Consider the following 26,818-nt stretch of genomic DNA (forward strand, 5'->3'; position numbering starts at 1 on the left):
TATGAACACCTTTCTTACTGACTCCAAACAGCCTCTTTTCTTAGTGTCCAGCTTCAAACACACAAAGGATATGTCTATCTGGATACTAAAAAGAAAAAAGCAGTTAACACCTTGGAAAAGGGCCCACTGTATTACAAAATATCATGCCCCACACACCTGGCTTTCTCAGTATAGGAAATCCATAGCGTGACTTGGCAGTTATCTTTGGGATAAGAATCTAAGCCTGCAGAAATCAGTGCATCTCAGCAGTGGGCCATGCTGCATTTGAAAGCAGAGAGGACTAACCCAAAGTTAAAGAATAGCTGCATTTTTGCACAGTAAATAGTCTTCTTGGTTAACTAATGTAAATGCAATTCCATAAAATATTCTTCCATTTTGCAGGCAGATATCCTAGACAGATATCCTAATTCTAATAATACTTAGATTTATTATGCTATTTCTCACTTTTCTATTTCCTCTTTAGTCTGTCACCCAAGGGCATCAGTTACTTCTTGCTTTTTAGTATATACTGACTTGATTTGCATAGACATCTCGCATGACATATTTCTTATATTATTGTATTTCTCTGCATAAGTAATTTTCTAAAATGGTTGCAGTGCTGAGCTAAAAAAATACATATATATATATATATATATATATATATATATAATGCTCCTGATATATTTAGGGCTCTAATCTTGTTTCATAAAACTACAGCATGATTCACAGGATAAACCCAAAGGAACAAAAACCATTGGATTCAAGAACACACTTTCAGTGTGCCCAACTAAAATTACAAGGGCACAAGAAGCAGTATACCAGCATTCTATAATTTCCAGAAAAAAATGTCCAAAACAAGTTAGAAGCTTCCAAGGCTCTATATATGCCGATGGTTATCAATCTAAATGGCAGACATGATACTTTTTATTTGTGAACTATTTCCAGAAGCATCTACATTCTGTGTTGGTAAATTCCTGGCCCAGATGTCTGTATTCCCACCAGCAGGCAGAGCCTTCAACCCAGCTATAAGTGCTGCCATCCTGGATCATGCCTCAAGACTGGCTCTGCTCCTGTTCTGTAGACATGCTCACAAGAAGACAAGACCCTTTGAGGGCAGCTTTTCCCCATCCCAGCAGAGCTCACCAGCTACTTAATGTATAAAGAGCCACATATTTGCATCAGAGAATGAATCTCAATTTTTAGAAAATTTTGAAAACCCCTTCAGGTACAGAGTTCCCTTGGTTTCTTCTATTAAAACAACTTTATCTTGTCTAAACGATTAAATGGTCCATGAGGCAGAGAGATGAATGGACTCTGAAGCCTGTCTTTGCCTCACATGAGGAAAATTGAGGCTTACATCTAAATACTACTACTACTATCATAAATGGGACTCACAGAGATCGATCATAGAATGCCATGTAGCCCTTACTGTGGTTCAACTTGCAACTCTGGATCAGGCAAAGTAAACATGAAACGAGGCTTTGGAATGTGCTCTATTCCCCAGGGCCATTAGGTGTCTGGAGTTATGGGAGGCAGCACTACTTTCCACAGAGAATATCTAACATGAGATTCTAGTTCAAGACCCAAGACAGATCCACTGATGCAAGTGCCTCCCAGAGCAGAGAGCCAAACAGGGAGAGGTATTTATGCTTTCCACCCTCTCTCAGCATCTCATTTCAATGTAGCCTCAGTGGATTTTCACTCATCAGGACTCAAAAGTCTCTTTACAACTAAACCTTGTTATTATAGAACTCAAAGCTCACGATTCCAGCAGGTACTTTGGGATCTGGCAGTTAGGTGATGCAGTGCTGAGTGCTACAACACCCAAATATCCCAAAGAATCAGTTTCAGAAACATATTTCATAAGGACTTTATAGAACCTCAGCAGCATGGAATCCCATAACTCCTGGGCACACTACACCATACCTACACAAATGAGAAGGTCAGAGGCTTGCTGAGAAAATGGTTTATCAGCAAGGACTATAGAACTGCACCCCCTGACCTATTATAACAAAGCAATATCATAACTACATGTAAGTGTTCATTAACATTTTTTACGTTATTATGTATCTACCACCACACTTGGTTCACTGCTGATCACAAAAATTAGTTACTTCCTTTTCTGTTTTAAAAAGAGATGTCTGCAGCCCAGGCACAGGGTATTCCCATTTCAGAACAAAGTCCTGCCCAGTCATGCTGGCTAGACAGTATAAGGGGAAAGGGAAGCAATCTATCTTTGCAGGACTGTTTTGCATGAGCTTGCTATTTTCATCTAGCAGTTTGGTTTATGTGACTGCTGGTCTAATGTTAACTTGTGAAAAATCTCTCTTCCCCTGTTCTCAGCATTACCCCATTAAGCAGGTGGGGAACTTACACCCAATCTTTATTCAAAGTCATGCTGGCTCCATAGAGATATTTTAAAACTGACTTAAAGTCAGGCAAAACCTTGAGTGGACACCTTTAGTGCACTAGACACTCAATGTACCTAATTTATCATTGAATTGCCTGATTTAAGTTTCGGTGGTACAGCCGTGAATATAAACGTGCCCAAAGCTAACAAATTAAGTAGCAAAACCCAGCAAAAAGTCTGAGCATTCTAGCAGTTCTTTGGAGAGATGCCAAAGATTAATAGCTGTAGTGGTTTGGTCCAAAATACTCATTACTGTTTATCTGCTGTGAGATAAGAATTAGGAGAAATGCAAAACAGGCACCAAACTTGAAAGACTATAAAGAAGTTTATTAACAGACCTAAAAGAAGAAAAAAAAATTATACCACCTTCAGAACTCTCCTCCTCCCCCCACCTTCCTCCCTTCTCCCACTGACAATGTGAAAAGACAACCCTTAAGATGTTCAGTCTGTTTACCACTTCCATAATAACCTTGTTCAGTCCATTTAGAAAGAGAAGTCTCTTCTTGCTCATGCTATGAAAACATTATCACAACGAGACAGCCGCCCACTTCCAAATATTGTTCAGTCCATTTAGGAAGAGGAGTCTCTCTGCCTGCGTGTGAGTCCTTTCCCCCGACTTGCAGCTTTTCCCACAACTGCTTTCGAGGGTCCACTCTTGAAGTTTTTTGGGGTACAATTTTAAGGTTGAGCCGTTCAGAAACAAAAACAGAGGCCCTTCTCCTTCCCTGGGAGCAAAGGGTCTTCATCATCTTCATCGTAAGGACTATCTCTGGGAGCATCTCTAGGACTGAGGTTTTCTCCTTTCCCGTTTGGGAGCAAAAGTCCTCATCTGGTTCATCTCTCCCTGTCCAAACTTCTCATGAAATTACAGCTGCGTCAGCATCTGCCTATCTCAGCACAGGTGCTTTTGCTTACGAGTTGAACACTCCACCCCCCAGATCTTCATGGAATTACAACGGGATACTCTGATATATCATAGCTTCACAACAGAATTTCAGCTTTAAGCATCTCCTCTCTCTCTTCCCTCAGGTTTTCAGCTCTTCACAGCAATAAAAGGGTTAATCTCACCTCGGCCTTGCAGCTTTGCAGCTGGAATGTTGAATTTTCTTATCGCAGTGGAGAGGGGGGAGAGCCGAGCCGCTCCGGCTGCCCACGGCAAGGCAGTGGGGGGGGTTCCACGGCTGGAACAGGTCCATGGCTTCAGGATGGCCGTGGCCCGGCCCGGCCTGGCCCAAGCAGGGCCTGGCCGGGCCCACTGGGCCCTGCTCGGGCCCTGCAGCCACCTGTGCCAGCGCTGGAAACGAGAGAGAGCTTGGAGGGGGAGTTTGCCTATTCTTAAATGTGGATCACAGAGGTGATCACAACTTTAAGTGGCTTAGAGAATTGTCCATATTCAAACTGGCCAGCTGATAGGTTCTTTCAGTTCCCAGAGGAAACTGTAAGCACCCCTTAGCAAGGACGTCCCTTCCAGGACTATGCTTGCTAACCTATGACAATAGCACAAACAGAATAAATAAACTCTATGAACAAATCAATTTTTCAAAGGTAACATCTGTTCCACACTGGCTCCTGGTGTGAATAGATTCATCTGTGCACACATACAAGTGGGCTAATGGGATTCAGTGTGCTCCAATACCCATCAGCATGTTTTGTTTTCATCAAAAACTCTAATGTGGATGGGACTCCAAAAGTTTTTTTCTGAAACAAGCCAAACAACTTATACCTATTTTGCAAACTGTTTCATATGAATCATTAATTCCGTGGAATCAAAACCTGAGAACACTTACTCAGAAATGTAAACAGGGAAAGGAGTCTGAAAATCTGAGGGAAATTGTTTCCCCCTGGTTCCAATTTTTGAGTTTTGCCCTTTTGATAACTTCCCAAGACTTCCTAAACACCAAAACTGTGATGTCCTAGAAGTCGTGTGACTGCTTTAGCTTATGCTATGCTTCATCAATTTAAACCAAATTTTCCATAAAGTATGTGGCACAACGTACTTATATCAAATACAAAAGAGAAGGTATGTGAAACAAGTTGCAAAAAGGATCTTTTATCTTTGTTTTATGAGTTCTCGGAAGGAGAAGATATCAATGCTTTAGTTAGGCAGAAATTAGACTTCATATTATGCTATGCATAAACAGATTAAATATTAAAACTAGCAATTTTAAAATTATTAAAATCAATCGTGCCATTACACAGGTCCATCATGCAGATTATAAGGAAAATGGTGGGTTTAGTGTGTTGAGTTCTTCCTCAATACTTCAAAATTGCATGTTGGTTTAGTTTCTTTTCTATTACTTTATTTCCTTCTACAACTTGATAAAAACCCTTTAAAGCTTTTTTTTCCCCAGCATGATTTTCATCAAATTTTGCTCACGATGTAAAGTTACACTGTCCTCGTAAACACAACCCTTGCTAGCAAACGAAATTATTAATTATTAATGTGAGGTGTTAGTTTGAGGACAAATATCCAGATATTATGTTATTCTAACATCTCCTGGGAGCTGTGCAGGTAGAGGGGAATCAAGCCGTATCCTGAAAAACCTGGGAAAAGAGGATAAGTAGACTGGGTCAGAATCTTCCTTCACATATGATAGTGTAGCAGTAGCTTCACCTTCAAGCAATTGCTGCAGTGCAAAAGAAAAGCTGAAGAACTTGGCTGATTCCTAATCTCAGCTAACACCTCCTTCTGCCGTTGCATCTCTCTCATTTCACAGGTGAAATGCACAGATTTAACCCAAGACTTGGCATGAGACTGTAACCACTGCAGCTGGTCACAGATGGAACGCATGCAGAGGGGCAAGGAAGGAGGGAGCATGATTTGGCCATTGTGAGAAAATACCTAAGTGCCAACATCACACTATTAAGGAATTTTCAATTTCGGTCCAAATAAGACTCAGATAAGCAGCTGTGATTGACAGGAACATTAATTCAACTGTAGTCACTTTCAGGATCAGATAATATTCAGTAGCAGAAAGAAAATTGGCACATTAATGCCCAAAAGCCAAAGAGAAACTCATTTTGAGGAAATCACTCCTGCACTGCATAAAAGGGTACTGAAAGACAACAGAATGAAAACCAACCAAAACATCTTGTTTATTATTTCTTAGGGTTTGGGGTTTTACTTTTTCTAGTTTTAATTTTGATCTTTAACTGAACAACGTAAAATCATGAGTAGGCACCATTTTAATAACAAAACTCTTTTTATACTTAATACTGGGAGGTGAGGTATGATGGAGAATGTGTGTATAAACATCATGATAGAAAACTCCTGCACAATATTAATGAAAAATCATCTGCTATTTTTTTATTATTATTTCTATACTTTTTTTTTCAGAACAATAAGTAAAAAACTATAGGCTCTGCTGTGCTAGACACTGCACAAAAACCAAAGTTTTTCCGCACCCTACAGGACAGCAACCTGCAAGACACATACAGACCATTCAGAGATACAGACAATTTCTTTCTATACCTCTATCAGACAGTATATTTTTTGTATAATAATATAATATTTCAAGGAACTTGAACTAGTTAAATCTTTTTTGAAGTATTTTTCTAAGAAAACTCAATGGAAGTGTGAGGGACAACACAGAGAAAATGCTGTCTGGAAAATTTAATAGGTAGATAACGTGTTAAGATGCTGACCAACAGAGGTAGAAGGACAATTCTTAACCCTGAGTGAGACATGAATGATGGGGTGGGAGTTATCTTTGAAAATTATGTCAAGCAGAAAACCCAGGGAACAAGACAAGAAAGAGTCAAAAGGAAGAAGAAACAAAAAGGGAGGACATACTGTGTACATGAACCCCTGGGATTTAGAATGACAAATCATCACCAAGTCTAAAATCTAGGGGATAAGTCAACAGCCCCTTAGCAGGATCTCACTCTTAATAACAGCAGCACACCAAAAGTTTTTGCTCTTCTTCTAAAGCTACAGTGTTTCAGCTCCAAAAGTTAGAAAATATATTTTCATTCAGCACGCAGTGTACACTATGGTACAAACCAATGTTTATCCACAAAAGCCTAATTTTTCCTTCAAAACTATTTTGCTCATGTCTAAGTGATCATTGCACATGCTACCACTTTTTCTATCCACCTTCCCATTGCAGGCTTTGCTCACCTCTCAACTCTCCATCCAAACATCAGGAGTGAGTTTAATATGACAAGTAAGTTGATGAGCCTCCTCTCCCAACCCTTTCATCTAGCTTGACAGACACTCAAATGCAAAATGCATCCAATTATGCTGTTCCTCGTCCCTTATTACTACCTCCTAACTCCTCCAAGTTCACTCTAGTTTTCATGGTGTAAACACAAATGCACATGTACAACAGTTTATCTTGGCATCTCAAAGACAAAGATCATTAGGGCAGGTCCAGAACTGGAGGAGGGAGGAAAGTGAATCACAAATGTATTCCAAAACAGTCATCCTTTGGCTACTGAAAAAACATTTAAAATGGAAGTGTTTATATGAGTTCAAATAGCTTTTAGGTAGCATTACATTGCCAATAGGAAAATCCAAATAGTATTAGTACTGGTATTGTGTATTTGAATTTTCTGCCCTTTGCTAGGCCACCCCACGATGATATCGTGCACACATACACAGAGGGATCACCTGTGCCTTAACTGAAAGTCAAACCCTGCAGGTATGGACAGTGCAATATTGAGTAAACTAGAATTACTTGGTACAGCAGAGGCACAGATACTGCCTGGGAGCTGGGACCTGCCAGTCTCAATTCCTCAAGGATATTGCAGAGTATTTTCTGTACATTGCTGATGCTAGGAACAGAACTTGAAGTGAATGTAGCTCAGCTGGTTATGGCCAAAGATTGAATGAGTTCTCTCAGTTTCCTCAGCGACAGAACTGAGATGCAGGCAAATAAAACTACCTGACACACAGAATCTCAAAACTAGGTCTGTTCCAAGTTCCATCTCATCTTTACACAAACATAGAAGCCTAATTTAACCATCCAGACAATGTTACTGCAGCCAGAAAAGATAATCTGCTGTCATCTTTTCTTTCAGGATAAGAAGTCTTCTGCTTGCCTCTCAATATGATGTTTTAAGAGTTTCTTTGTCAAAACTGTGAGGTCAAAAGAGTGCTCTGCTATTAAACCTTTCTGCGTCTTAAATTCCTTTCACTTCATATGTCACAGGCTCCTTTCAGTTTGCTCACCTGAGAAGGTTCACAGGACAATGCCTCATGCCCCAGAGTGACAGGAGAGGAAACATGCACGTCTCAGGCACCTCTCATATGTCAGAGTGCTTTACTGTAAGTGACAATCAGCGTGATACTGAGAGAAACAACTAGAAATAAGAAAACCAAGGAGGGAATGATACAGAGAGGGCATAATGTATTTTATAGTAACCGATAAACACAGCAAAGGACAGCCATGCAACGCCACCAAATTCAAAGTTCTCTGTTCCCACGACTTGGGCCTGAGGCACACCCCATACAGCCTCTCTTCCCTTCCTAAATGCCCTTTCTAAGCTGGCTGAACAGGAAATTAATTTCTTATCTGTCTTCAAATGCATACTATTCCCCTTTGTCTCTCTCAAATAATAATGTCCCGTGAGGTAACGTACCTTATGTGCGTTACTGAAAACTACATATATATATTTGATTTGCTACTTCAACCTTGGCTAGCCAAACAGTTATCTTATCAAAGACAGATACTGGTCTAATCTGACACAATTGGCTTTTGTTTAAAACACATTGTGTTTTATCCAGTTTTCCATGTAACTCCATGTCCTTGAATTACCCTTTTCCATCAAAAGTGGTTCAAAGACTTCATTTAGTACTGAGGCCAGACATACATAGCCATCCTAAATCCAAAATACTTACAAACTTCTGTCCTTGACTACTGTCCTAAGTAAGACAAAGCTGTGTTTTTCTTTAATGTGATGGTCAAATTTTTTCAACTGAAAAATCAGCTTTCAACTGAATAAAAAAGCCCTTGGAAAAATTCTGACTTTTCATTGAAGTGTCAGGCATCTAAACCCAGAAATATTTTCAACTGAGAAATCAAAGATATTTCTATTATAAATGTTAATTTATGTCTTGCAGAAATTTAGTTCAAATCCCTCACTGATCAAACAGAGCTTTCCCGGGGTTGGATCAAGAACTACTACGAAAGAATCTGGAATAACACCCACCATCATGCACAGATACATAAAATAATGATTTGGAAGGGCCAGACTTCCTAAATTATTTGGCATATACACCTCTAGACTGTAGACAAGAGAGCTCTTGCCTACTATCTAGATGTGTATATGCCAAAAATAGCAGAGGGAGCTGCTCCAGTGGTCCTCTGGAAAACAATTAGCTACAGAGTGAAAAATACATATTTTTACTAATGGCGTCAATCGCTTTTCTAGATCATGGCAATGCTAATGATCCAAATGAATGAAGGGAAATTGACCCTTCAGGGTATTTCTGTAGACTGAGGAAGTACAACTAAGGAGAGGCAACCTCATTTAAATCTTTCGTGACACTGACACCCACAAATGATTGCTCACACACTAGATACCAGCTACTGCCACACTATTAAACCTTCCTGACAAAAGGCTGAACAGATTTCTGGAGACCATACCCAGTATCTCTGTGTTGGAGTTCACTTAACTCCGCAGAAGATGAGCATCCACCACTGGGAGAGAAATTGTCACAGGCAGAGGCACCGGGAACACCCTGCCCCAGCACAGCTCCCTGCTTCACTGCTGTTTTCCTAGGTCCAGACATCCACAGTTGATCACACTCAGGTTTGCTCTGGCTCCTGGGGGAGCAGAGAGTGGCACTACTGGCCAGGCAGAAAGGAAGAAAAAGCAGTCCTTGTCCAGAAGAAGTAGAGACTGTGTAAAACACTAGGACAGGAACTGGATAGCACAGGAGTGAAGAAAGACACAGCATGGAAAGGGGATGGTCTCAGCTATCCAGGGCAATATATGGCCACACACAAAACTACTTACTGTAGATACTGCCTCTACCTGGTAATTTTACTGCTGTTCACCAGTGAAACATTAATCATGATGATGTTCATGGAGATTGAGTCTACTTAAACTGAGCTTTAAGTCAGCCTCTGTGACAGTACTGAAGGTATCTATTGCCAGGGACACCTATTTTGTGCAACACCTACAATAAAATAAACATTTGAGCCTCTGAAAGCTGTTTATCAATAATCATGTTCTGGCTGGGATAGTGCTTTACCTATGCACCTCACTATAGCATCTTAACAACAGTTCTGCAAAAATAGAGGAATCTTTGAACTGGTGCCAATTGCCACAAGATCTGCAATGCAATTTGGAGATTTTTTTTCCCAGAAAAAAAGAATAGTCCACTACTGTAATTGTATTCTTATATTAGAGATAGGAGTTTAACAACAACAACAAAAAAAATACTTCAAATCTAAATACATTGCACAAGTTTTCTCAATATGCTAAATGAGTTAAGCATTGCTTTGTTGACAAACTTCAAGCCAATAATTATAACTGAGTACAAAGCAAATACAGTATTGTAACACTCATTGAAGAACTACAGGTTCACACACAAAGACAATGAAGTACTTACTCCACTGCTAGAGAACAAAGAGGAGCTTAGATGATGTGCTCCTATAGAATGCTAGCAAGATAAGTGAAGCAGAGCTAAGCAACTAGGTATGGTTTAGCAAGTGTAGTCGCACAGACATAACCCAGGACAACTAGGAACACAAAAAAAAAAATAATAATTTGAAGATTGAATATTTCCTCAGATAGTAATTCAACTAATTTTGCAGAGGGAATTAGCTTGAACAAGTACTTCCATGACTTTCCTAGTGACAAATAGCTTCTAAAGATGTTAACTAATTAAATTAATAAAGCCTAAATTTTAGACTGCGCATAGTCTTTTACATTATCAAGTCTGAACTCCTGGCCGTCAGAGACACTTAATGTTTGTCTGTATTGATTTCAGAAATTTGTGCATACTAAAGAATACCAGGTGTCAAGAAGGTATCCATTCCTAATCAGAAAACACCAACTAAGATTTCATTACTTCCCTTAAGAGCATTTACCACTGATTAGTCACTGTTAAAACATCTTGCATCTTTTACCACAGATTTAGTTTATTGCCTGCATTAATTTAATTTCTTGAAAATTTAAATAATTTCTAGTGAGACATAGTAGCAATTTCCAATTTTGACAAAACCAAAACATTTAATTCATTAAATCCCAATATCCACGGACAAAAGACCCTTGAACTAATTAAACTTACAAAGTGGTACGTTTATTCAGGCACCGGTGGGCAGCATGGGAGTAGCCTCCTAAAGACATGCCAGCAAAGTACAAGGTTCTTCAATCTCTATTTATTACACAAAGTTTTACATCTTCTACATATCTATGACCCCAGCACCTCCCATCCCCCACTTCATATTAAAATGAGATCATTAGTCTTTCACACATGCGCAGTTTCTCTCTTGAATTGGGTCTGTGGTCTCGAATTGGGTCAGTGGTCCTGAAAGATGAAGTCAGGAATGTCTTCCTCACAGTGACCTTTTTACCTTCTTGCTGTTGGCAGGCCTTCATGACCTCTGGGCACCACCCAAGATCTCCTACTTTTGATTAATTATTACGAAACCCAGGTGCTGTTCTTAGCTCTATTGGTTTCAATTAGTTTCAATTTGTTTTAATGACAGTTCATTTATTCTGTTTCCTCCTACAAACAAAACTTAAAACAAAATACAATAGCAAATAATACATCACTTAACCCTAGCTTAGGCATCTACTAAACATTAACTTATCTTTTGTTTGTCTACTCTATATCTTGATTAATACAAATTTCTTCTAACTCTTGGCAAAAATTTTATCCTTTTAGAACCTTGACTCAATTTGAGCCTTTGCTCTTCCCCCTTTTTGTTTTCTTTTTGTTTTAAGAATTTGACTTGAACTTTCCAGGCAGCTCATTTTCTGGGACAGCACTGCAAGCTTTACATCTTTTAAGGATGTACCTTGATGCCAGCAATTTCTATACTGCAGTGTTACATAAAAATCATTAAGTACTCAAAAATAAGACTGCTACTGCTAAGATACCCAGTGTGTCTAGCAATGTGTTTTAAGTTTCCACACTTTCTACAGGTTTTTTGGGAGGCTGAAGTTTCTGGTTTGGGGTGGAGGGGGCTGGTACATTTGGGAGTTTTTGCCTTTTTTTTTATGATGCTATCATGGATTTTGATTTTAAAAATTATTAGGAGTTATCATTCTCCTAATACATAATAAGTGACCTTCAATTTGGATTATTAATTAAGAAGACAAATGCAGGTGTAGTGGGCTGTACCAGAGCAGTGGAAAGCCTTGCTAAGTCAGGTGTCTCTGGCACTGCTGCACCTCAACTTGGCAGGAGCTTGGAGGACTCCATGACCTCAGCCACTGGTAGATATGCCAAGGAATGCCTTGCCTGGGAGTCTTAATGGTGAAGCTCTGGACAAGCACTTATTACAGCTCCCCATGAACAATTCAGCCCTTACACCACACAAAACTGACACAACCTCAGTTTGAAGCACAAATCAATGTATACTGTATATGGATTTTCACTTACTACCCCCTCACAGGACTTTTGCAGTTCACACACAGCGAGTCTCATCCACTGCTTAGCTCGTATAGAAAGCTGGAGGCATGTCAGAGCTGGAGCTGCTCAAAGCTCCTCCGCTTGGTCCCAACAAGATTTCAGTTCTTCGCTTGATCTTCTGTTCCCTGCCCTGGAGTGCTTGGGTTGTTACTTAGTTACCTCTGGCCACACCCTTGCAGAAGATCAGTTATGTATAAAACCAGGCCATCCATGCTCCTCTCACAGGCTTAGAAGTCATTTTGGCATCTGACAGGTCCTAGCCATAAGCTTTTTGGGAAACCAAAGTGAACAAGGCAGCTAACATAAATCCTGAAAGCTGAAGCCCCAGAGAAGAAAAGACCATGTTTCACTTCCCTTCCACAGCAGACTGCAGAGCTATGTAAATGTGCTGCACTGCTCAAAACAGATCCCCTCTACAAACAACAAAATTCTGTAAGAACTCCAAGGTGTCAAGTGTCTTCAGGTGACCAAATTCCTGCTTATGCTCTCTCATGGGAAAAAGAGATCAACAGGTAGAGTTATCTAAATGTTGTCATCATCCAATCCAGCACCAAACCAATAACTTGACCATAACCTCCCAAAAAAAAAAAAATAAAAAGAAAAAAAAAAAATAAAGGTGACTAGAGTGAAATCTGAGTGGCAAGCTGTTTTGATATCAGATCTGGATTAGGAGTTTAGCACAGGAGCTGTCAGAGATGGGAAAGAGAAAGAAAAACAGTGATCTCAAAAAATGTGTTTCTTAAGCAAATCATGTACATAGAGCTACACCTACTCATGCACAATACTGCTTGCTTTTGTATTATGAGCAGCCCATGACTAAAACCCCAATAAGTGACCTCTCCATCTCTGATAAAACACAGAATGAGAAAACCTCATGCTCATTCATGCTGCACTGCATGTTTCCCCACCTCTATCACTGTCTGTATTTGTGTCGGGGGCAGCACTGGTGCATGTGGGCAGTGTACTGGCAGTAAACAGAGCAGAAAGATGCCAACCACAGAAGCCACTTGTCACGCTTGCAAAAAATCTGTCCTGCTCCCACCCACGTCCTGCCCCATGTCTCTCCAGATTTGCCCATCACAGCTCACTGTCCCCACTCACAGCTTGCCAGCATTCATAGGCTCCCAGGAAAGCCTCTCATGCCAAGACAGTTGTCCTGCTCCGGATTAGTGCAGTGACAGGAGCAGGGAGGTGAGCCATCCTGGCTGGAGATCTAGCGTTTGCTTTTCCTATTTCTGATTTATGTTTGATAAGCTGCTCTGCCAATCAAAAGGCAGTTTGATCTTTTAATATGCATCCTCTGTTCTGTTATTTTAATCTGCCACTGTTCATCAACAAAGTATTCTGGTTTACCTATTCAGAATTTTAAACTAATATTTGGATAAATACCTCGTATTTCTTTCTATGTTCAGTAATCTGGTTTTTTCTTAGGTTTGTGCCATAATTAATTATGCTCAATTGTTCTTTGCACTAGAATTTGCATTTCTCTTAGGGAGCATTATTTTGTGAGAGTTTTCTAGCTGGTCTCTCTCTGTATTAAAATATCCTTACAACAGCAAAGATCTGGCTTGCCAGAAAGCTGCTTTCTTCAGATTACAGCAGAACCTATTCCTGGGCAATGTGTCTTCACATTCTCAACACTGAGCCCTCCACTTCTTAATGTGCTTTCTTCACAAACCTATTAGAGACTGCCAACTTCGTCCAGCTCGCTAATTGTGTCTATAACATGGGTTACACATTGAAAAAAAGTTGCTGGAGAATCTGAACACAATCTTTGGATCAATCTGCTCACAAAAGTAGAGGTTTTCAGAGGATATATTAAACTAGACAGGCTTTGTATTAGCAAGACTTTACAAAGGCTGTCCAGCTCAGCTCAGCACAGGGAGATGTAAAGACTGCTTATTTTAAGCCAGTCCCAGCACCTCTTACGCATTACCAATCTGCCCAGAAGTACAACATGCTGCTGAGTAAAATACACTTCTGCAAAATGCTAAACCATGTCCTGATCTTGCCACACAGCTTTTGAATCTACTTCCATATGTGGAATGAACATGGTTTCTCACAATTGCACAAAAAAGCAATGCTGCATTTCTGTGACTACACTGTACGTTACGCAGTTTCTGCCAGCTTGCTCAAGGGTTTCACCCAACACGGGTCGTGTTGGTATCCTGCTTTTACATTCTACAGGGACAGACACATCCCTGATTACAAGTTCTGTTTGTACACTCATACTGGGACAAGAGAATAGCACTCCAGTCTATCCTCACTACTGTATCAAACAGTCCTCAAAAATTTTTTCAGAATTTTTATTTTCCTTGGAGCTACTGTTCCCTTCTGACATGACACCAATCTCCTTTTTTATGCTTTATCCCACAGTCTTCTGATAAAGGAAGAGAGATTCTATTGTCTTTATACAGATTGTCATTTCTAAAAGACATAGTGAATTATCACTTTTGTTTCTGTTTTTTTTAGTATCTTTACAAAAACAAGCAAGCATCAGAACAAGAGAGACATTGTTCCTCCAAGCCTTCTTCCGTGTTTGTAGCTCATCCTTCTACTAAATTCTGCAAGAAAAGAAGTTCTTACAGGATTTTTTCTCATAAGGGATCATATTTTCCTTTTAAGTTGTACCTTTAAAACTGTGAGAGCATCCTTTGACTCTTGGCAATGCAGAAGCTGGAGAGTTCTCAAAAACCATCTCCACAGATCTGTGAACTCTTATAACTATTATTGTGCTGCTATATCCCATGTATTTCATTAAATAGCTCATCTGACTTGCTGAAAAAATGCCAAATAATTATTTTTTTATTTGAACATAATTTTGGTGCATTGGCTTTTGCTCTCCATCTGCATCACCAGAGGCCCATAGAAAGACTATTACTCCAGCAGTTGCTCACAAAGTTCTAAAGGCCATTTTCTTACCTTGCTTTCACTGCAGTATTTTAGTTTGAGCAGAATGATGCCCATTTGTTTGGAAACTCTTGTTCACATTACTCTCTTGTCATCATCTACTTCCACCACCCTCCTGGTCCTGAAGTTCTCCTGCTACAGGGTCAAGACACTACAACCGTTGCTATCTTCCAGAGCTGCCTTGGTGCAGATTCATTGTACCTGATATAATTTATTGATGACAGGTTTCTGAAAGCCTTCATTTCATTTGAATCAGACCTCCTTTCTCCTCCTCTGTGATATTGAAGTAATTCACTTGATCAAAACCAGTTTGTACTTACACTTCACTGCATTTTTAAGGTTTATTCTCCCTGCATCCTGCAAATGATTAGAACTGTGGTGCCACTGGTATTAAACTGTCATTAGCAAGGGGTGCAACCACTGCCAGTACTCATTCTTCACACATCTGTTTTCTGAAATACTTCTCTGCCAGATGGTGATGCCAAGGACAATCTCCTGAAACAATCTTCCACACAGAGTGCAGAAACCCCTGCTAACTTGCCTGTGCTTCTAAATTAGGTCCCTCTGCCAGCGCCAGGGTTCAAGTATTTTATACAAAAGCTGCACTTCAAGTGAAGAGCTTCAAAGTGATCTCACCTGAGGCAGCTGGCAACAAAGACCTTCTAAGGCTTTGAGGGTCTATGCACAGCCAGGTCACAAGCATGTTCATCCTTTCTAATGCAATAATTTAGCTTACTCATACCAATGGTATCTCCAGTTCTGTAATCATGTTAAATGTACCAATATGCCAAAGTTCCTTCTCTGCAGGAAAAGAAACCCTATTGCCAAGCTACAGGTAGAGCAGGTTTGCAACGGCCTGAGAAATTTCTATGCCTTAAAACATGTCAGGAAATCTTTTTAAGTCTTTTGAGGTCAAATTTCTTCTTATGAATCCCAAGTTCACTCAGGTTTTCACAAACTTAACAATTTTGAAGTTTTTGCTGGATTTGGTGCCATCTCTATTACACAGAAATTTATATGGTTTTTATCTTTCTTTTTCTTCTATATTTATTTAATGTAGTATTTCCTAATTATAAATATGATGCCTTTCATACACTCCTAGTTTCCTTGGTATAGAGGACATTGTGTTTGATTTTTTATATTTTGCCTTAGGAACTCTATATTCTCATGTTCTGAAGTGAGATTCATTTCACCAAGTTTTAGGTACTTAATTATTAGTCATCTAAGTCTAATTTAGTTGTTTAGACTCGTTTACTGTCAATAAAGGGAAAGAAACTCATTCTAATCTCAATTCATTCCAATTAGTTTTATCCTGCAGTGCTGGAGTTAATGGTCTTGGGTTTGGCCATTTCTCTTTACTGATGAAAAAGTAAGACTGGCAGGTTAGATGCCTGCCAGATATCCTGCTATAAGGTGTCTGAAGATAGGGGATACCAGTGATGTCAACTTAAAATCACACACATTTTTCAAAAAAGTCACATGTGTGGCATCAACCCTGTTGGGATTAGTGCAATAGTCTTGCCTCTTCATTGTGTGTGTAGCAGGCTTATGCATCTCTGGTGGTGCTGTTTAGTTGGTTGTAAGTTTTTTGGTGTTTTTCATTTGTTTGGGGTTTTGATTTTGGTGGTGGTAGTGGTTGTTTTGTTTGGGGAGGGTTGGGAGGCTGCTTTGAGGGGCAGGTAGTGTTTTTTTGTCAGATGAAGTATCATTTTCTTGTTACTATACAACTGATGGCAGGGAAGGTTTTTCTTCTACTCCTTTTCTGCCTCACATAGTCTGCATCTTCCAAACTTCTCGGTAATGTTAATTTGTCTCTTCATACATTCTTTTTGAATCTTATATGAGTATTCTTCCATCCTTTGTATGCTCTATCCTTCTATTTTCAAGAGTAGCTGCATTAGCACTCATCAATTATATAAGCAGGTTTCCATTTAGGTCTCTGACTTTTACTTACTTGGAGGTGTTATAATCAGGATATAATAGACTTCAAATAACTTGAGTAAGATGTCTTGATTTTCTGTTCTGCCTCAGGGAGCTCTCAACTAAGACTCTGGTCTGCAAATACCCCAGACATTTTACTCAGCACATATAAGAGAACAAGCCACTTCTCAGTCTGCAGCTACTTATATATAAAAAGATATGACTAAGATCAGTTCCACTAACTTCCTCCATTTTGCCCACATCTCTGCAATGCTTCCAGTTTCAAAGTTGAAAGCAGCAAATTTTTAGCCATATTCTGCAAAAAAGCCAGAGTTAATTCTTAGGGTCTGATGTTACATCTGGGTCTGGAATTTAATTCAGACAGATTTTCCTATAAAAACATATTGAACCAAATTTTATTAATGCTGATTTTCATTATGCTCCCTTCTTTCAAACACGAGAAAGACAAAGAGAGAAAGAATGAATCTCAAAAAAAAAAGAGCCCTGATGATTTGATTTTGCAGAGCTACAGTATTATTCCTTTTATCCTCATTGTTAAGTATTTTAAGTTACAACAGTAGCAGGACTTTTTAAAATTTTTTAAACCTCTGCTTGGAAAGATTTTAAAAAGTCACAAAGAACTAGAGCAGAATTTGCTAGTAACAGCTATAAGTTAAAATTAAAGTATAATTTATACCAGATTTAGTGATTCCTCCTCAGCTTTCTCCACAGTGCAGACTAACGTATCTTTACATGTTAAATCACCACAGATCTCACGGGCTTTTCAAACACACATCTGTTATAACAACAGTTAACTCTGACATAACTGTTGCCCAATTTTTCAACCAGTCTATATCCATCCTTTAAAAATTCCATGGTACATGAGAACATATACAGTATCCTCTCTTGCAAGAGCCAGGAGGAGAGCTCCCTCTAAAACATCTCTCCTTCTTTGGGTCGCTTTAATCTGCTGTACGTGCCCTTTAGAGCTGGCGATGTCTCTGTGCCTCCCCAGCTCAGTCATGCACACAAGCTGTGCTCTATAGCACCCAAATAATCTCAGTCAGCTGTTAGCAGGAGTCAGCCACGTGCACAACCCAGCCAGAGAAAAGTTCCATGGTTTGCCTGCTCCCACTCAAACACTACCAAACTGGAAATGTTTGCTCTTTAGGCTAACACGGAACTTATACCAAATCATCCTTTAAAAAAATAAGACACACAAACTAAACTCTAACAAAGAGCAAAACGTGAATTGTCCTTATTACAGAAAATAGATTGAAAAAATAGAAGTGACATCTTTGCTTTCATACCCTTAAGTATATTTCTTCATAAACACAACAAAAAGTAATTTTAAAACTCGTAAATAATCTACAAATTGAGACTCCAAAATATTCACAAAAAGGACACTAGAACAAAAGGCTGTAGAATCTCAAGAAATCTCAGAAACATTGCACAAAGGACGGATATTGGGAGTGGTGACATTAACTTCTAGATACTCATACCTGCAGAAATATAGCACCTAGCAGTGGAATATCAAATGACATATGTAACAAAAGTGCATTTGTAGCAGTTTGATACAAGAAAATATGCTCTGGAAAAATTGCTCTATGTAATTTTGATAAGTATCTCAAGAATTCCTGTACTTTGGGGCTTTTAATAGTAAATACAGTGTGAGCATATTTGCCTTTGAGAAGGATGGGATTGCCTCCAGTTACAGAGCCCCCTTTAGGTGATGAGGCAAAGGCAAACCATCTTTGGGGCCAAATACAGGGCTTTACAGAGCTGCCATATGTATTTCCACCTGCGACCACATCATCTGCTTTGTTGAGGGGCTGGGTGGGGTGCTTGAGTGTGGATTTTTTTGTTGCTATTTCACTCTTACTATATTTTTCATAGCAGAGCCACAGTTGGACTAGGATTCTGCTCCTCCAACAAAAGGAAAGTGAACCTCTTAAGTCCAAGTCAAAACAGCCTCAACATTTCTGCCAGAATATCTTTCCCTATTTGAACATGCTAATGCTATTTTATCAAAAAAGATAGTGATTTTTGCTAACATCCTCAAAATTTGACAGAACATATCAATTTAACAAAGTATGGTCACAAATTTTTAACTTCTGATTTTTCATTCTAATATAAAGTGAAAACTTTTTTACATCTCAGATTTTTTCTGTCTAATGGAAAACACGAACATTCTGCAATATGGCTGCAACGGCAGCAGTGTTTCTCCTTAAATTTACCTGAGACTTCTCACTTGAAAATGCTCTTTCAGGTTACCTGTATCTTTGTGAAGAAGAAGCTGTATAGGAGGAAGATTTCCATAAGAGATTATTGTTTCAGACAATGTTAAAAAAAAAAAAAAAAAATCACAATTCCATGGTTTGATTCCTGATAAATCTTCATGAGATTATTTTTAAATACACTGCACTTAGAGCAAACAGGACATCATATCAGTCAAACTCAGAATAGACAGAACCAGGAACAGGAAAACACATTTAGATATTGAGCCTGGTGTCAGTGAGATGGGGAGAGGAACTGTGCCTGGCAAGACTGAAACTGTCTGGGCAAGGGAATGGTCAAACAGCAGTCAGGTAAACCAGGATAAAAATCTCTGGGCATGTGAACTGAAAGTGGAAGCCTGGAGCTCAATGGGAAAATGGGTATTTGATTATAAAAGCAGGGCACAGTAATATCCCAGCACTGTGTATGGATTAAAATTCTATACACATGCCTATACTGGCATCCTTAATCCAGTTTCCCAACTGGATGTTGCCACCTTTACAATATTAATAACGTTCTCTAACACAGGCCATTGTATGGCAGAAACGTGCAGGTGGGCTGTTCTGCTTACGGAGGGCTGAAGTGCAAAGCAGCGTTTCCCTATCTTCTCCCTATCCCTGAACTGGGCAGGCATGAATTCGGTCCAACTGTAATTTCCAAGTTAGGTCAAGAGATTTGCACTTAGTTCCTTCCAATTTTTAAAGCAGCCTTAGTGCAAAATCTACCTTTTTCTATTACACTATTTAAATTACATCTCCCTGGAGATGCAACCAAAGCAACTGGAGTGTGATAAGACTTCTTGCCAGCCTTAAAATGCTGTAGACCCACGTCTGATATTCTTTTGAAATGCCAGCACTGCACATGAATTTTTCTTCCTCTTTTATGCTGCCCTAAACGAGGTGATTATGTCTGTAATACTATAAAGCAACTGTGTCAACAATAAAGAGGAAACATTTATGGCATAGGTTATTAAAACAATGAAAAATAGGCCAGTGCAATTTAAGTTCCTTGAGTGGGCTGAATAATAACTAGTTAAATAAGGAACAAAGATAAATAATTTATTACAGAATCATCACAACAAGCATAAGAAAATTGCATTCACTTTAAACTGCATCTCAAGAGGCTTCAGAGCAGAAGCACGGACAATATACAGTGAATGTGTCAGAGCAAATGCAAAAGGAAGGGGATTTAGAGAACCTGTTGCAAAATGAAGTAATTGCTCAACTTCAGAATATCCACATACATAAACACCAACCAGTTAAACACACCAGACAGGAGTTTATGCTAAAAGTAGTAGTGGCTTAGAGGACTGAAGATTACTGTGGTGGCTGGGTAGATTTTCTGCTTCAGCACGCAGCCCCTGCTACTCTGTGTGGTCAAGGCTCTGTGCAAGCACAGGTAAAAACAGGACTAAATTTTACAGAGTGGGGTAAAAGCTCATTAGGAAGTTATAAGTCTGCTTACAAGTAAGGTCTAGCTCAGACATCCTCAGATTAAGAAAGGTAGGGTAATACCTTCAATTACTGATTCTGGAGGAGAATGAAAGAACAGAGCAGACAGAACTCAGTCTAATCAAATACAACTTCCATTACAAGCCTGTATTTTTCATGCTCAGTCTGACAACTCAGTTCAAACAATTCAAGTTGTTTGTAATAACAAAGCAAATATTTCCAAAGATTAAAAACCTAGAATTAGGCTTGTACTTCCATTTTTGGCCTTTTAATTAGGTTTTTCTGAAGTGCTGAAAACAGAGCAACTCTTAATTAATGGCTTTCATACTTTGCTTTTTAATAATAGCTCTTACCAGCCTGGCAGTTTGGAGGTTTCAGATAAAATTGGGAATAGAACAAAAAAGATTGTTTGGCTTGATTTTACTCTTACAGAAATGAGACAAATCTAGACTTGCCCTATACAATTTGATGTCATGAGATTCTCACCCTGATCAGGGTTCTGATAAGAATTTATATTACGATGTCACCATGTTTTCTGAAGTAGACTCAACTAATTGTTCACACTAACTCAGTATATGACCTTGGATGAAGAAGCCACCCAATCTTCTGACAGATGCAGCTTAACTTTTAAAAATAAATACAAAAAGCACACACTAAAACACCACTATAGAACAATTTCCATGTCTGTAGTATAGGACAGAGCAAGTTATTCAGCCTTTCAATTTTTAACTGAGATCAGAAGCATATTTTACATTTCTTCAGGATAAAGAATTTGTACATTGTGTGTAAAGCAGCGATACCATAAAGAGCCAACAATGAAAGAAAAGGAGGCACTGGTGTGGATAGGCTCAAGACCCAGTGTTCCTTCCTCAGTATTTCTACAATATTGCTGCAGAACTTGAACCACTACTCAGTGTTACATTTGTTCCTTTCTTCTTTAAGGAGGTAGGGAGAAAGATTGGGCAAGATGGTACAAGCAAGAAAGCAAGAGAAAGGAGCAGGGGAGAGAAAGTGGGATGACAAATCAGTAAAGTAAATTTTCCCTAGCAGCAAAAATAGCTGACAGATCTGCTTCCCAAAGAACACTGAAAATTACTTTGCGAGTAAAAGTAGCAGAGAAGATAAGTCAACTTGAAGGACTCATGGGAGAGCTGTTATTGACAGATACGCAGATGATGTAGTTGCTCAAGATGAGCAGGTTTTTCTTTTATCTCAATAAAGCACTTCTGGATTAAAAGATTGAAAAGACAGATATGAGACAATAGCATAAAGCCTGTTCCTAACTTACATAATTTTGTATAAAGAACCGTTGATGTAGGAAGTGTAAAAGAAAGGCACTGAATGCTGAAGATAAAGTATTACAGAGAACAACTTACATACACTCCCAGTGATAAAGGAACTTAATATTTGATGAAATATACTTTGTCTGTTGAAGAAATGCATTGATTTTCCAAAAGGCTGAATATGTGTTTAAGAAAATGTTCACTACTGTTCTTATATAAATTAGCTGATAGAATGGCATCTTAAATTGTCCTGTTTACTCTTCTACGCCTTGCTCCAATTGTGATTTCTTATGCAATTTGAACAGGAGACAATCTAGCATACACTTCCTGTGTTTCAGCTCCTGCTGCATTATGTATCCCATGCCATTCCCTTCAGCCATTCTGATACCCTTTCAAGACAGGTTTTGAGTATCAAATAGTTTGGGGTTTGTTCTTTTTTTGGAGGAGTTTTCAGGTTGTTTTTTTCCTCTTACTGAAAAACATTAGACAAGACTGATGACAGTGAATGTATGCAGTAATGGAGGGGCGGTTAAGAGATAGTATTTTCTATATTTCTATACAGCTGGATTATTTTCTTGTGCTTTAAAATGAAATTTCGAAGTGTAATAGAGCAGCATGTTAATACCAGTATCTCTATGGCAAATATCCTTTAACAAACCTCACAGATATCTAAAGCCTCTCTTAACCCACACTGGGCCACCTCTCACATCAACGTTACCTGAATGGTGCAGCCCTGTCGCCAGGCTTCTGACCAGCCCCAGCGCATATGGGGTAAGTACCCAGCTTGGTTAATTGTGTTCAAGGTGTTAGCCAAAACCTACCACTTTGGATTGGACTCCTCAGTACAGTCCCTTTTCTAAAACTTTTGACTTGTAATGCTAAGAATTACACAGTTTCTTCACTTGTGAAGATGACAACAGGGTGCATTTTCATGAACAGCCACTTAATACTATGAGCTTCAAATATGAGTGACATATTCCAAAGAATTCATCCAGGTGCTGAAAGTACTGGCTACCCATCAGCAATATTTAGGCACCAAAATGATCTAAAACATATGAAGGGTAGGTTATGTTTCTCAGCACTGCTTGAGAGCAGAACAGGGTAAGCAACTATTTGCTTTAATCAACAAGATGGTAAATGAACACCTGAGAAATTAAGCAAGTAATGAAATAAAATCAAAGCAAAATTGCACCAGAGTTGTTGTTCATTTAAGCTTTAACAAAAATCCCCCTCAAGAGACTCTCTTCCACAGATCTTTTTCTTTGTTTGAATACAGGATCAACTGAAGGATGGCGACACAGATTATATCATCAATAATGATGAATTGACTGAAAACTATGAACCATCTGCTCACATACCAGTGCCAGCACAGGACAACACAGGCTCCATCCAGGCTACAGGCAGGGAAGATATTCAGGAAGGAGACCTAGGATTGGGAGGGTACAAACTCCAGCTTCAACACACTGCATGTCAACCCCAGAAGAATTTGTTGGCATGAGCAGCGTAACGTTAATTACAAAAAAGAAGACTAAAACAAAGGAACAAAAGATCCTGTTATGTGAACAAGAGGTCAGAAAAAGTGTACTAAGCACAAAAAGCAAAGAAAATTTAGATTTCAGCAACTAAATGCCTGCTCCTCACAGGAAAGGAGTTTGCTATCATATCCATATATCTACAACCATATGCAGGTTTTATGATTGTAGCAGTTTTTAGTATAATAGCATAGGGCAGTACCAGCCCACTGTAAATCCATTACAGTCATGTTTTGTCTTGGCACTTGACTGTACTGTGCCCCTCACATGTATACAGGCCTTTGAATATTGCTTATAGTCTTCAGTAAGTTGGAAAGGAGAGAAATAGCTTCCTAACGTTCATGCTCACATGATGACAGCTCTTTTCTACCGCTGATCCTGACAAGATCCATACATAACTACTCAGTAGCTATTACATTTGTAAGGAAGCAGCAGAAGATTCCTTTTCCAAGGAGTATGTGATCTGAAAATGCTTAAAATATGCATTGCAGCACCTCAGCCTTGATAGAAAAAGCTCCTTCATGCTCACAGTATAGACTTTTCCTGACATCCAGCCAAGCATTTGCTTTCTAAATGCACCTTATAGCCTGGTCCACAGAGGGTTTCACTAGGCTGCCACAAACTGAACACTGACAGTGGGAGACATTGAAGTGTATGAAATCAGCAACAAACACCCCCCATGGCCACACTGAATGGGCACAACTGCTATTTAAAAACAGCAGTTATTCCACAAGACATTTGTCATTACAGCTTGGCAACATGCAAAGCTTAAATGGGGGGAAAGGTTTTCTTGTTTTGAAAGATCATTCTAAACTTATAGCTCGATTTAAGAACTCAAAATGTTTCTCTTTTTTTACTGTTTAAGAAGAGTTGTTTCTAATCAAATATATCTGCAAAACAGTTATATCTTCAGACTGCCTGCTCAAAGGATAAATTTGTCTCTCTGCTTATGCTGGGCACCCAATGTCACACTAGAAATGAGGTGCTGGTTAGATATGAAAAAAAGAAGAAAAAAAAACAAGAGAGAAGTATCAAAGTGTTCATTGTTCTGCATAAACACAGCAAATGGATAACCAAGTGCTCAGCCATACATACAGCTGACTGCCATATACTATCAAGATTAGTACAGATCAGCTTTGGCATATAGCAGCTAAGCAGTGCAAAACGAGGGAGAGAGCCATGCTTCTCTTGTTAGAGCACGTGCCTTTTCTCACTGCAGAAGTTTCAACTAACTATGCATGTTCACATTTCTACTGAGAAAGTCAAAACATCAGGAGTTTTTAAGGAAGATCATTCTGAGTATACCAAGACAATGGGCAAAAAGAAATTTGGATCTAGAAGAATAAAAATCAAATCGTCCCTATTAATAGTCCTAAAGATGAATAGGTCTTAATTTCACCACAAATAAAACCTAAAATACAAATATAATCAAGTTTTAGTCATTCTTTTCCAGTGTAATTAATTTCTGGCTATATGTGACTCTAGAACAGCCATTTTAAGCATAAATTTGAACACAATGGAGTTGTATGTGCTGTTACAAAAGACCTGAAAAAAACTGGCATTTTATTTTCTCCTAAACTCTAACCAAGGAACTTCAAAGGACCTTAATCCCCACATGGTTTAAAACAAACAATATTCAGGCATGATAATAAATTCTTAGAGGAACTATTGAATTTCCAACGCCGTGCTTTGCTTTGTTTCACTGCATGGGCTGGGAAAAGATGTGCAGCAGGTTACAAGAAGGGATGGAAAATGGTTAAGGAGGGAAGATTTTGTGGCCGAGACTGGGAGACAGCAGGGAACAGAGGAAGGAGAAGCAGGCATGGAGACACTGGAGTGAGGAATATGTGGCAACACAGCAGGAACCTATTGGAGTAGATGCTAACACCATCCTGACTTCAGTAGCCAGTTTCTGGTTTCAGTCATTGGAAGAACTGAGGGCATGTCATCAGGCTTACTAAGCTTCTTGGGAAGCATGAATTCCAGTCCTTAGATTATACTGGAAATAAAGTGCTATAGTATTATGAAGATGCAAAGCTGTTTTTCACAGCTGCTACATGAACTGGAAATGACAAGCTCTTCAACAGTTTTGCTCTTACATTCTACTCTGAAATGCATCCCACAGCATACTGTACAGGGGGGTACTGATTTATTTATTGTGCCTATGTCCAGGTTTCTCACATTTGTATAATGTGATAAATGGAGAGCTCTGGGGTCTGAAATTCTCTGTTTATAAAAAAAGACTGCAGGAAATACTTTTCAGTGTTCTACCACGATGCCTTAAAGGGCTACTTTACTTGGTAAAGAAAGTCATCCCTTATGACAGACAACTCATACTTCACATCTTCACAGGTTAGATTTTTATGCTAAGACTAGCAAAGTGGCTGAATCAGTGTTCCCAGCAGGAAGGGTATTTATCATCTGGGACCATGCTCAGCAACCAAAGTATCATTGGCTTTTAGGAAGATTAGTAATATGAGCTGCAAGCAAACCTGAAGCTTCTGCTAAATAGCAATAAGAGTCTCAGTTGTCCATAACACTCACCATTTCCCTATTTTAAGATACTCTTTTCATGACACACAGCTCAAGAGAGTTACAACAACATTAGAACAAATTACATATTTGTATTCAAGAAGAAATTACTGTCCACTAGTAATTCTGCATGACTGTTTAAACAGAGTAATGGATGTTAAGAGAGGCCTTTAATGTTAATTTACAGTTCATACACTGGAGATTTAAACTACTTAATATCACACAGTGTTTGACTGAATGTGCAAGTCACTTATGACAAATGTGAAGCTATTCCTTCTATCTGACTTAATCTAATAAAACACTGCTTGGAAAATGAAATGTAATATATATTGTTAAAAATGTAGCGACTACATATTCAGAATGAAGGCCAAAATGTGAGGCAAGGTGGAAATCTGGAATATTGCTAAACCTTTCAGGTTTCAAAAGTAATAACTGACATTTTATACAGAACTATGGAGACCATTTTGCTAAGATTGAAAGCAGTGTAATGAATCCTGGCTACACAGCAGAGCCAGTCCAAAAAGACACTGTACTAAAAAATAACAGATTACTACAATAACTTTCACAGAGAAGTGCAATATTTGGTAACCTCACTGAAAAAGGGGACCATTGCAAGTAGACACTTATGTTGCTGTGTTAAAAACTTAAACTTTTCCATAGCAGCAACATTATAGCGATCTCCAAACTGATGAACTCCATGTACAACTTCAGCCACTAAACTAATTGTCTTGAAGCCCTGAGAGCAGTTCACACTCTTTCCACCTAGCAACTTGTTCAAGTGCCTTGCTGAGCTGAGGGTAGTCTGTTCAATCGGTCTCTCTCCTTTTTTCCTGTGTTTTGCTATCAGCCATCAAGAAATGTGAGCCCTGTAACACCCTGTACATTTGGGTACAACATAAATGCAGCAATATTCAGAAGTGTATTTTAGGTGC

General features: G+C 39.0%; 1 protein-coding gene across 2 annotated transcripts in view; it reads left to right on the forward strand.

Annotated features, from left to right (window-relative positions):
- The window catches only part of SLC9A9 (solute carrier family 9 member A9), a 180,811-nt gene extending 154,855 nt beyond the window's left edge, over positions 1-25,956 (forward strand). For both annotated transcript variants that reach the window (XM_010406118.4, XM_010406120.4), the window contains 2 exons: positions 22,488-22,593; positions 23,099-25,956. In XM_010406118.4, the coding sequence (XP_010404420.3) occupies positions 22,488-22,593; positions 23,099-23,320 (328 nt within the window). In that variant the 3' untranslated portion in view covers positions 23,321-25,956. The remainder of the gene's footprint in view (positions 1-22,487; positions 22,594-23,098) is intronic.
- The last annotated feature ends 862 nt before the right edge of the window (positions 25,957-26,818 follow it).

Source organism: Corvus cornix, chromosome 9 (genome assembly GCF_000738735.6).
Source record: "Corvus cornix cornix isolate S_Up_H32 chromosome 9, ASM73873v5, whole genome shotgun sequence".
NCBI classification, from domain to species: domain Eukaryota; kingdom Metazoa; phylum Chordata; class Aves; order Passeriformes; family Corvidae; genus Corvus; species Corvus cornix.